This window comes from Podarcis muralis, chromosome 5 (genome assembly GCF_964188315.1).
Source record: "Podarcis muralis chromosome 5, rPodMur119.hap1.1, whole genome shotgun sequence".
In the NCBI taxonomy this organism is placed as follows: domain Eukaryota; kingdom Metazoa; phylum Chordata; class Lepidosauria; order Squamata; family Lacertidae; genus Podarcis; species Podarcis muralis.
The window spans coordinates 62860143-62873398 of record NC_135659.1 but is presented as its reverse complement, the minus strand read 5'-3'; the positions used below and the strand labels follow the sequence as shown (position 1 = coordinate 62873398).

Below are 13256 nucleotides of genomic sequence, written 5' to 3'. Positions count from 1 at the left end.
AAGTGTTATCTGCTGTTCTATACATTCTCCCTAATCTTGCCGGGGTCAGGTACCAATGATACATCATCTTATATAGGTTCTCACGTAGGTCAGCACACGCAGTAAATCTCATACCTTTCTTCCACAGAGTTTGCCATTTGTCATATCCTAACTCGTATCCTAGATCTTTATTCCATTTAATCATTACCTCTTTAATCAGCTCTTCCTTATTTTCACTTTCCAGCAGTTGCCTATACATTTTGGAGAGTAGTTTGTTATTACTCTCTAGAATCTCCACTTGAAATCTAGATTTATTTTCACCCATGCCTGTTCTCTTATGTTCACTCCATAATGCATTAATTTGGTGCAGGTGAAACCAGTCCTTAATTTTCTCTTTCAATTCGTCAGGCGGCCTTAACTTCCACCCTTCTTCTGATTTAATTAGAAGATCCTCATACGTCCACCTTTTGCCTATCATGTTTAATTTCTTTATTTTGATGATGTCCACAGGTGAAAGCCACCAAGGGGTGTTTTGTTCAATCAAGTTTTTCTTCCTATTCCAAACTTCTAAAAGAGACCCTCTAACTATATGGTTATAGAAGCCTCTATGAACTTTATCCTTCTCCTGCCAGAGGTAGGCATGCCACCCAAATCTTAGATCAAATCCTTCCAGGTCTAATAAATCTGTATCTTTCAAAGTGGCCCAATCTTTTATCCAAAGTAGGCATGCCGCCTCATAATAAAGCCTTAAGTTTGGTACGCCAAAGCCACCTCTCTCCCTGGAATCCATCAAGTATTTAAGTTTCACCCTGGGTTTTTTCTCCTGCCAAATATATTTGGTCAGAATCCTTTGCCAATTCTTAAAACAGGCAGTACCTTTTATAACTGGTAAGTTCTGGAACAGAAATAGCAGTCTCGGGAGAATACACATCTTAATCGATGCCATCCTCCCGGTCCAAGATAGATACACCAAATTTCAATACATCAAAGCTTTTGAAGGAGTATTCTTTAAGGATATAAAACACATGATGATGTCACTAGCGGGCTGTGCTTGAGTATGCATAATTACATATACTCTTTCCCCTCAACAGTTATAAAAGTTCTTCTTCAGCTTGCAATGCTGAATCATTGGAAGGATGTGACTAAACATACAGCAGTAACAAAAATATCTCTAAGTCAACGGGCAGTATCCAATGAAGTCACTCAGGTAACAGAAGGACTTCTGGTTCCGCAATATAACTTCCCCTTTCTCTCTCCCTGCACACCTCCTAAAGTAGTTTAGGGTTCTTCCTTTCTGGAGCATATTTAGGGAGCATACAGGGAGAGGAAAAGGAGAGGATGTTCCACTACACCGTGCAAACAGAAATGCTTGGGCTAATGGAACTATTTTGTTGGATATTTCCCATAATTTAAACTCACCACCAGCACACAGCACCGGTACTTGAAAAGTCCCTGCAAGTTCTTTGTGGCAGCTGTTGTAGATGCAACTGTTTTTTAAATTTAATTTTATTTATTTCTAATTTTAACAAAGTAATAATAATAAACAAATAAAAATAAAAATGTGATAGTCTGACCCCTTTCCTTTTTAACAGTGCAAATTCTACAAATACCTTCCATATCTCATCAGAACCATTTCTCCTGTATATTCCCCACCTTACCTTAATAGCACATGTTAATTTATCATTAATAGCTACATCCCACACCTCTTTATACCATTCTTCCATTTTATATTCACACAGCACTGGTACTTGAAAAGTCCCTGCAAGTTCGTTGTGGCAGCTGTTGTAGAGGCAACTGCTTTTTCAGCAATTAACTTATCACTGCTTTCTGATAAAAAGCTGATTTCCGGCTGAGCAGTCTCATGCCCATGCTTAGCAAAGCTCAATGCAGATAAGATGGAGTTTGTGGGTGGTTCCCTAGACTGGATGGATGGGGGGAAGCCTCCTCTTGATGGCATTACATTCCCTCCAAACAAGCAGGTAGTAGTTTGGGAGTACTTCTGGATCCATCACTGTTGTGGCCCTGGTGGTGCAGAGTGCCCTCCCCTCCATCAGCTTCAGATGGCGGCCCAGGCCCAACTATACTCTTATTTGGGCAGGGACAGCCTATCTTCTGTTGTCTACGTTAGATCACTGCACATAGGACTGCAATGGAAGGTGATTCAGAAATCATAGTTGGTGCAGAATTCAGTGGTCAGATTGCTCAATAGGGCAAGATGGCTTGAGCACATAACACCAATCCTGGCCTGACTACACTGGTTACCAGTTAAGTTTCCAAGCCCAATTCAAAGTGCTGCTTTTGACCTATAAAGCCTTATGCAGTTCAGGACCCCAATACCTCAAAGACTACCTCTCCCTGTAAAGCACTCTGGACCTGGCTTTCGTCACCTGGAAGATCTGGAGGGTGGCAATGTGAGAATGGACCTTTTCAGTGGTGACTCCCTGTTTGTGGAATGTTCTGGCACCAACATTATATAAAATCATTTTTAACCAGGCTTTTGCCTTTTAATTATCTTTGGCCTTGAGTGGGTGGAATGTTTTAATCCTGCCTTTTAAAAAATAGGATTTTCCTTTAGGGTCTTTATTTTTTCTTTTCTTTTATGCTGGTTTCAATGTATGTGTTTGTATGTACATATATTGAAAGTTGCTTTGAATTACCTTGGTAAAAAAAGATGAATAATTTTAAATAATAATAATAATTCACTGTCTTTTTGAACAGAATGGTACAGAGCACACTTAAATACTGTGCTAACTGCCCCAGAACCATGTACTCCCTCAAACTGGATTATATTAAAATAACCTCTGAACATCACCTCATATAGGCCCTGTTCCAAAAGAGCTGCACTGACTGCCAGTTCATTTCTGGGTTCAATTTACAGTGGTACCTCAGGTTAAGTATTTAATTCGTTCCGGAGGTCCGTTCTTAACCTGAAACTGTTCTTAACCTGAAGCACCACTTTAGCTAATAGGGCATCCCGCTGCTGCAGCTACGTGATTTCTGTTCTCATCCTGAAGCAAAGTTTTTAACCTGAAGCACTATTTCTGGGTTAGCGGAGTGTTCAACCTGAAGCGTATGTAACCTGAAGCGTATGTAACCTGAGGTACCACTGTATAGTACTCACTTTAGTGTTTTAAGCCCTAAATAACTTAGGCCCCACATAGCCTGAAAGACCTTCCCTGCAGAACCTCACAGGTGTTAAGATCAGCAGAGGGGAAGCTCTTGGGAGTTTCACAGCCCTCGGAATTCGGGGGGGGGGGGTGTCGGCCCAGAAGATTGCATTCTCTGTGGAATCCCCTAAACTGTGGAATTCCCTCCTCACAGATATGTGTCTGGCTTCTTCACTATTCAGCTTTCGGCAAAAGCTGAAGATGAACCTCTCCACCTTTGAGATGTGTGTTTCTGGGGCCCACTCTATTCCTTTGATTGTTAACTGTTTTAACTGTTTTAAATTTTGAATTTTAAATTGTAACCTAACCAGGGACCTGTTGGTAGAGGGTGTGTAATTAATGATGATGAGAACAACAACAACAACAACTTGAAAGTGTAGAAATTGCTTTAGGAATGTGCTTTCTTTTTTGGTCACTAACACTAGTAATCAAGAGGAAAGGAGAGCAAAATTGTCATCATGATTTCCAGCACTTATTTCAGCCCTGATACCTATGGTTGTGGTTGTGGTTGGGGTTTGGGGGAGAGGCGGGAGGTAGTTTATTCCCATCAAATTAGATGTGCTTCAAGAGTTAAACAACAAACTACTGACAGGGTTTTTTTTCCATTTCCACCATACTTTTCTGCCAAACAGGATCTCAAAGCAGTTTACAACACAAACAGCAGATTATTTCGATTAAGCTGATTATTTGGATATTGTGTTATTAGAACCAATTACTTGGTGAAAATGTAATACATCATCTTTAAATATCACATTCTAAGAAGGCCCAGTCAATGGGACCTCACCTATTCCTGAGTTGCACCATATACAAAACAACTTAAGAAAAAGCCTGTTGCACCAGGCCAGTGATCCACCTAGTCCAGAATCCTGTTCTCACAATGGCCAAGCTCCCCTCCTGCAATTTCCAGCAGCTGACCTTCAGAAACATACTACCAAGAAGTACCACTCCAGTTAGGGTGACTTTAAGTTCTATAAGTATATAAGTTCTATGAAACAATTTGGTATTTTCTTTCTTTCTTTTGTGCTCTTTGGGTGAGGCAAATTATATCAAATAAAAACAAAGGAACGAAATATCAGGGGAGTTAAAAGGTAGAAACAGGCTTGACATCCACTTGGCTGGGAAGTTGTTTTGGTCTCTTTCTCCCTACCCCACCCCTCCATTCATACTATTAGTGACTGGATTAACTATAAAGTATTCCATTCTAGATTAAAAATGTGCTTGTTCATTCAAACATCATTCAGAATAATACTTGTTAGTTTCCGCTTGGCATTCCTACTTATGCTGCTCAGTAAGATTTACTCAAATCCAGTTACCAATTATATAGTTAAAACAACAGGCATATATGATGAAATACTACCCCCCCCCACATACCCACAATGCAGGAGGATGGACTGGATGACCCTCAGGACTCCTCCCAACTCTACCATTCTATGATTCTATATGATGAAATACTATACTACGTGTGTGTGTGTGTGTGTGTTTATTTTATAAAATTTATACACTGCTTGATTGTAAAAACACCCAAAGTGGTTTACAAAGGACAGTAAAAGCAAGAAAAAAATTACAACCCTACTTTAAAAATGTACAAAAGTTAAAATACTAAAACAGATTAACATTACCTCAACTTTCTGAGCAGCTGGGTAGGTCTGTCTAAATAGGAATGTTCTTAAACAGGTGCAGAAAAGTGTGTGTGTGTGTGTGTGTGTGTGTGTGTGTGTGCAGATATGTGCCTTTCTCAAACTCGAATCCCCAGATGTTGCACTACAACTCCCATCCTCCCTAGCTACTAGGACCAGTGGTCAGGGATGATGGGAGTTGTAGCTCTACAACACCTGAAGGCTGAAGCGTGGGGCTGGTGTTTATGTATATATATATATTTATATATGGGGTGTGGGTGGGTGTACCAAGTTTCCCTGCCCCTTTGAGCCACTGGGAGCTAGGAGCGCCCATCACACACACACACACACACACACACACACACACACACACACACACACACACACTCTCTCTCTCTCTCTCAAAAGTAGAGGAAATCCTTCCCTACAGTATAAAGAACCAATATTTGAAGTTGGGCAGGATGGTGGGCGCTCCTAGCTTGCTCCCAGTGGCTCCGAGGGGCAGGGGGTGGGATCCCTTCTGTCGAGTCGCGGCTCCCGCTTTCCCTCCAGCTACTCACTCAGGACGCCGGCAAGTAGTGCAGAAAGCACGAGGAGCCTCGGGCCAAGGCTGGGCGGCGAGAGCATCGCAGCGCGCGGCTTCCGCGCCCTCCAAGAAGAGCCTCTTCCAGGGAGCGATTAAGGCTTCCAAGAACGCCGCCGCGAGAGTCCGCGGGGCGGGGCCTCGAGGGGAGGAATCCTTCGAGGCGGAGAGAGCGGGAGGTTCAGGGGGTTGCGGCGGCGCGCGAGGGGGAACCCGCCTCCTCCTCTTCGCGCTGGGAAGTGCAAAAGCTGCAAGGAAATCATTCGGTCCTCTCTCCTCTCACACAGTTTTTGTTTTCCCCGCTATGACGTGAAGCCTGGCGAAGTTCGGCGGTTCGTTGTCAGACTTGCCAAGGATGTTGCTACCACAGGATGAAAATAGTTACTCGTTTGGGGAATTTGAAAGTTTAAAGACCCTTAAGGCTCAGCCCAGAATTCTAGCCTCGCTCGGTTTTCTGGTTACGCCCCAAAGCGGAATGTTAAGGTGTGGTGGTGGTGATGATGTTTTTTTGGCAAGGCGTGTGTGGGAATGCCGTCATGTTTTTCTCAAAGATAAAACTACATAGAATCGTAGAACTCGCTTCAGAGTTGGAAGGGACACTAGGGTCATCTAGTCCACCCCCCTGCAGTCCAGGAGTCTCATATTCACTCGTGCCTGAACAATGTTGTATTTCAGATTAGTGTCAGGCCCTGGGGAATGTACAGGCTTACTACACATAGGGAACCTCGGGCCCGGGGCCAAATGTGGCCCTCCAGGCCTGGCTGGCTGCTGGCCCTCAGAATTGTCGCTGGGCCATTGGCCCGATACAGCAGGCTCTTATTGTGTTCTCAACATTGCAATTACGTTAAACCGTGGAGTTCCTCTTTTTCACAAATAAAAGAAATTTCTCCCGTTACATCCTGTTCTTCTGCCACATCCTGGGTGCTGTGAGCAGTTACAGTTGGTTGCCATGCTGGCAAATGTTGTTGCTACCTGCAAAATAAACATTAACGCAGCAAGTCTGTGAGGTAGGGTAAGCTGAGACTTAAGTCACCCATTGAGGTTTGTGGCTGTGTGCTATTTTGAGTGATGATTTGAGCCTAGGTCTTCCAAAATAACCACTGCCCCACACCAACAAAAATCTGGCAGCCATGAATGGAGCCAGGACAGAATGGAATATGCTGACTTTCGGATCTCAGCACTAAGGTACCAAACATAGTATGAGTCTGTTAGCACAGTAAAATACTCCCTGACTGTCAGATTTAGCAGCAGTGCTGGGCCATTTCCAGTTTTCACAGAAAAGTCAAAACTATGGTAGCAACGTAATGCCAGTGCTTAGTTTTAATAAACAAATTGGGGATTTATGCATCTTAAGGGCATTTCCAAGCAGACTCTTTTTTTAAACGTCAAGTGTATACTGAGTCATCTGGTCTAGCAGTCAGAAGCAAAACCACATTAATCAGATACTTGTGTGCCCTTGCCAAATTGCTTGCAGAAGCCTTTCTGTGTGTAAGTACACAAATGGGAGGCTAGGGATTCACAGCATCAGCAGAAATCACATAGAACGCCCCCCCAAACCCCCTCAAAGTACATTCACACATGAATGTTTGTTTATAGTCAAATTCCAAAAAACAAATATTTGATTCCGTGCAATGAAGGGCAAACAAACTCCAAAACACAAGCCCACCAATAATACATTTTTCATTATTTAAAATTTTAAACAAGATTAGGGAAAAAATGAAATAACCAATACTGTGCTCTTTATCAATTCCATGAACATTGCTTTCAGATCTTTATTGCTTTGACATAGCTTTCAATCACAAGGGGAGACTAACCTATCCAATCCAACATTGGCAGTGAAGAAGTACCTGCTCCTTTATTTGTGTTTCCTCTTCCCTCCCCATCCTTTTTTCGCTCTTTGTGTTGTGTGGTGGAGGGGGGGGGCAGAGGTACTCTTTTAATATTTGTACAGTGCTTTGAAAATGTTAGGTGCTTTTGAAGTGTAATATTACTGTCAACTTTCTGAGGCATATAAAATAAGTTCTTATAAAAATAGTGATTATTTTTCATTTTAAAAACACAGTGTTAGAAAAAATTAAGTTATAACACAAAAAAGAAAAGAACATATTGCCATTTGTGTTCCAACATTTTATAAATATCTATTTTTCTGTCTATCTGCATGCATAAGAGATGTTGTAACAAAGTAATACAAACTTAAGTAGGAGAGCAATCACAGAGGGTTTGATGATGACACATTCTGTCATATGTCAAAAGGCATATTACTATTCCTCTTTTTAGTGTTTACCTAGGGAAAATTTCCTTATAAATTCTAAAGGGGGGGAAAGGATACTAGCATATTTTGCTGGAACTGTATGAATATTATCATTATTTACAAAAAAGATAAAGCTCTATTCCTTTATCTCAGTCTTAATCTTGGTTCAAATTTTTCTGCCATTGCAACAGACAGTGCCATTTTTTCTAGAAAAATAGGTGCCAGAACTCACCATGAACACCTCCCTCATTCTCTTAGAATGGCAATAGTGCTCACCTGAGAGGAGCCAGAACTGAGTTCCCGTGAGTTCCCGCTGAAAAAAGCCCAGCAACAGGCCTTATTTGATAAACTAAACCTCTTAAGCAAATTGCAATTTTTTTAGCAATAGCTATTTGAGCCTCAATTAAGAAAAAACTCAACCAACTCTTTATCTATTCATTTTTCATATAATCCATCCCAGAAACCTAACAATGCTAGGGAAGGTATTGGCATAAGGTCCTATCTAGAGAGTGAATTGATTTCCTGAAGTACCATATCCCATAAATCTGCCAGTAGATGGCACACAAACCAAATGGGACAAATATAGGTATGAGCATTTAATTTGTTTACAACACCATCACTGTGGTGAAAAGTGGAGGTTCATATAAGAGAGAGTTGGACTGGAGTATAGCATCATCTCTATATTGTTTTTAGTGCAGGTTTTGGATTCATGCTGAGACCATCTTCTTGGATGCATTAATCAACTCTCTGCTTGCTTGTTGCTTAATGAAAGCTTTTATAATAAAAGAGCTAACTTGTCATGCACTTGTTCTTCTAAAAGTTCACATCCTTATTTTTATTGTAAAAATAATAAAGCCTACATAGCAATTTATCACAAGATACTTTGGGATTGATTTTTACCATAAAATGTGGATGGTAGAAAAGAGAAGTGGAGATTGGGCGGGGGAGGGGGGACTAAATGTTTGACCTTTGATTAAATTTCCAAAATTCTGGTTTTTTATTAGGGGCTACAAACTCAGTTTAGGTTCCATGCCCCAAGTTTTTAATGAGAAAAAAATAATACCTGTTGTTACAGGTATTCCATCTAGAGACCATTGTTTTTCAGTACCAACCAGGGTTTTTCCTCATCTTTATTACCCAAAGGCCAAATTTGCCTCCCACTGGTTTGCCTCATAAGTATGTATATGGTCCTTCCTCCCTCTCCCTTTAAGAAAAAGCACTTTCTGATTCAAGCCCCGCTCTCAATATAAATCCTATCATTTTGTCAGGTCTGTAGTATTTTTTATTCTTTTTATAGCTTAGTTTATTTGTATCCTAGCCACTTTTTTTGTACTATTTGCACTATATACGAACCACCAAGGGACCAGATAACATTACAACCGTATTGTCAGCAAATAAAATTATTAAATGTTCCTTTCCCTTTATTATGGTCCTTTATTATTAAAGTTGGCTCTTAATGCCACCACCAGTGACTTCGAAGCTAGAACAAATAACAGAGGGAAGGGGGAGCAATCTTGTTCCATTCCTCTGTATATTATAATGGATCAAGAGGCATGCCCATTCATTCTTACTGCTGTCTTTGACAATTGGTAAATCAGTTTGATGGCGTGAATTATTTCATGCCCCAGAAATAAATTAGAAATTACCTGAAGAAGGAGCTTTCTGTACCACCAAAGGCCAGGCTGACACTGAGCATAGTTTTTGTTCTTCACAATGGTGAATTAACATTTAGAAAGCTCCTAACTGGATTAACTGTGTATCTGCAGTCTTTCTGTAAAGATCTGTTGGATCCATTTCTGTAAACGATTGGGTCAGAAACTATTTCATCTATGGGTGGATCTAGACACAGGTTAAAAATGCTATAAATAAGTCAGAAATTAAATGGTTACAACAAAAGATAAAAAGGCTTATGTAAAAATCCATATAAATTCCTTTTTGCTCTTTGGTGCCATCTGGTGTTGCATGTTTATAACACATTCAAAAAGTATTGTGACGAATGTAGCCGAGTCCTATGTGTTGCCAATATTGCTATCAGTTTTTTGATGTATACAAAAGACGCAGTGCCACATGCCCTTAAAAGATACTGTGAGAAATTCAGTGTTGCTCTACAATGCTCATTGTGTCTGGGCAAGCATTTTAGCTTGCCAGACAGAAAAATCCCCCTCTCCCTGCTGCATTGTTCTGGAGGCTCTCATGACACCCCCAAGCCCATTTTGATGGACACAGGGGAAGAGAGGGCAGAAAGCACCACTGCCCAAACCAAAGTCCTTGCACGGGGCTTCTGCTGATGGGATTCATTTGTTGAACTGGGGTTGTTGTCCTTTTTGTTGTCCTTTTGCTATGTTTATTCAATAGGTAAAGTGGACCTGATGGCGGCCTCTGCATCTGTTTTTCAAATGTCTGCTCTGTTCATGTGTACAGCAGGGTGGAGTAGAGGGTGGCTGCAGTTCAATGTCAACATCAAAAACAACATTAATCCTCTTCCTTCTCTGCTCTTCCTCTTTGCATTCCATTGCTTTAGATATTTTTCTCCCTGAGCAGCTCACTTTCACTATTGGAGTCAGGCTGGGAGAAAAATACATAAGACTCTTGCCAGGAATTAAGAAGGCAGGGGTGAAGATATATGAATAAACAACCCCTGACAGTTCTGTTTTAGCTCAAATATCAGGCTTGAAAACTCACTGCAAAACTTCAGCCTTCCCAATAAAGTTATTCCCTTCCCAGTGGAATTTGAACCTGACATAAGTTTGAAATATCTTTCTGATTTACCATTGTACAGAAACTCCCTCCATCTGAGGCATTACTCTTGCCACTGCAAAAACTGTGGTCAGTCTGCTGGAAATCTCATGCCTTGTGTTTTAAAATATGCATAATGTGCATGTTTATAGATCAAGAATGAGATGTTATGGCCCATCCAGACTAGTGCTTTAACACATTGTCTTCTATGTATCTTTGCTCTTGACTTGTCGGAAAGTGCATTAGTGGTGTATTTATCCTGCATTAGATTTTTCTGCGATGTTATCCCAATGCTATCCCGCTGTTGCTGTCCAGAAGGGCTACAGCACAACAAAAGCAGGATGAAAATAAACCAGTACATTTGTGGTATAAATATTTACAGAATTTCAGCAGGGAGCTATGGGAGATGCACTGATTGGGAATGAAGCAGTGTGACCACCTCAAAGCTTTTGCAGGATAAAACAGTATTATCTGATGAATGTGAGCACATATACTGTATTAGTCTATCAAATTGCATTGTTTGCAGCTGCAGCGAATAAAATCTAAGCAAGAATTTTGAGCCAAGCATCAATGGTTTGTAAAGGAAGCTTGTTAATTTGAGAAAGTTAAAATTAAGAACTACCTTCAAAAAAAGTTTATAATTGATTTTAATAATGATTCTGGTTTTATTTTCACTGGAGAGTATATTTATGTATCCTTTATTATTGTGCATTTTATTGTATTTGCTACAAGCAATAAATATTTATTGTATTGAAAGCAGAATAAGCACAAAGCATCAGGAATGTGTAATGAAAAGGACGTCTGGAGGGGCCATTAGCTCAGCTAGTCACATGCATGCAATCTATATTCTAGACTCAAATATGCCTGGAGTCATCTGATAGTAGCAAAGTCGGCTTATCTCACATTAAAATTCTCTTGCCAAGTACAGAACTTCTTCATGATTGGGTAGCTCAGCAGAAGAGAAGCATGCCAAACAGATGGCAAATGAAAGCAAATGCAACTAGAACAAAAATGTGTTTAAAAAGGGCATGCATGATCAAAGCAGCCATTGATTTAATAGGTTGTTGCAGCTTTTATCTTTTGCATGCTTGTGCACATGTATTTGTTACTACTGAATATTCATAGTAACAGTGCCATAGTGTCATGGTGGATGAGGTGGCAGACAGCTTATTCTGTACCTGAATAGATATATGAATATGAAATTATTATTTGCTGGTATGATTCACTTTATATGCTATATTTTTTCTTTACCTATACTATAGCAATTAATAAAAAAATAAAAAATTGTCCAGTAGCACCTTAGAGACCAACTAAGTTTGTTCTTGGTATAAGCTTTCGTATGCATGCACACTTCTTCAGATACCAATTTTGTGCATACAGAGCCCAGAAGACAGATAGAAAACAATAATGATATTGATCTATTACAAGATCATCAACCTCATATCCTTGGTTGGGCTGAGTTAGGTGAACGCAGGGTGTGTTCACATTGCTGCCTTAGAACACAGTCTGTCCCCCGCTTCCCAGCTCTTTCCCCTTTAGCTGTTCAGATCAGCACAGCTTCATCGGTGTCAGATTCATTTCTCTGTGTGTATACACAAGAGAACACTGACAAGGCCCCATGTAGAGCACATTACAGTAATCCCAACAGGATGTAACTAAGGTGTGTCAAATCAACACCTCAAGGAACAGGCACGGCTGGCACACTAGCTTTAACTGTGCAAATACACTTCTGGCCACTGAAGAACATGAGCACCTATCAGGGCTGGGTGCAAGAGAACACCCAAATTGTGGTCCTGTGTATTCAGGGAGAGTGTTACATTCCATCCAGCACCGGCTGAATCCCTATTCCCTGTTCTGCCTCGCAACTGACCAAGAGCACATCTGTCTTGTCTGGATTAAGTTTCCATTTCTTCACCCTCATGCAGTCTGTTACATGTGACAGACACCAGTTTAGAACTGAGGCAACTTCTTTCGATTTAGGTAGAAAGGATTTAAAGCTGGGTGTCATCAGCATACTTGTAACAATGAACCCTGAAACTCTAGACAAGCTCTCCTAGTGGTTTCCTGTAAACAATAAATCGCATGGGAGACAGAACAGAATCCTGAGGAACCCTGCAGGCCAAACATGAGTTCTCCACCACCACTTTCTGGGTTTGTCCCTCCAGGAAGGAACAGAGTCAGTGAAAAACAGTGTCTCCTTGTCCCATCTCAGTGAGGCAGCCCAGAAGGATACCATGGTTGATGGTATCAAAAGCTGCCAAGAGGTCCAGCAGAACCAATAGAGCCACATTACCCCTGTCCAGTTCCTGACATAAGGAATTCATCAAAGCTACCAAAGCCATCTTTGTCCCATAACTAGGTCTGTAACCAGATTGAAATGGATCTAAATACTCCATCTGCTCCAGAAATTCCTGCAGCTGAGATGCCATTATACCCTGGAATATTAGAAACTGGCCAATAATTATTCAACATGGTGGGATTCAAGGAGGGCCTTTTCAATAGAGGTCTTTTAACTGTCTCCTTAGGCTTGCAGGATCCTTGCCTTGTTGTAAGGTGGCACTGACCATTCTCTTCACACATCCAGGCAGTTCCCCACTGGCTTTTTTGATGAGGTAGGAAGAGCAAGGATCTAGTACACCTGTGGTAGCTCTCACGTTTCCAAGGATCCTGCCCACATTCTCGGGCTGTACAAATTGAAAAGTATTCATTAACACTGGACAAGCAGAGGCCAAAGTTACATCCACCTGACACATATCAACTACAGTGTCCAAGTCAGAATGGATCTGAGTGATTTTGTCAGTGAAGTGCTGGGCAGGCTGTTGAGTACTCTAAATTTTCCCATGGGTCAGAGTGTAAAAGATATCTGACCACTCAAAACAGCTCCACTGGATGGCTCCTTGCTGATGCAATGCAGGCAGAGAGAA

General features: G+C 41.0%; 1 protein-coding gene across 1 annotated transcript in view; it reads right to left on the bottom strand.

The window, feature by feature from the left end:
* The window catches only part of LOC114599337 (complement receptor type 1-like), a 100966-nt gene extending 95248 nt beyond the window's left edge, over nucleotides 1-5718 (bottom strand). The window contains exon 1 of the mRNA XM_077928130.1: nucleotides 5323-5718. Within this exon, the coding sequence (XP_077784256.1) occupies nucleotides 5323-5389 (67 nt within the window). The 5' untranslated portion in view covers nucleotides 5390-5718. The remainder of the gene's footprint in view (nucleotides 1-5322) is intronic.
* Nucleotides 5719-13256: the final 7538 nt, after the last annotated feature.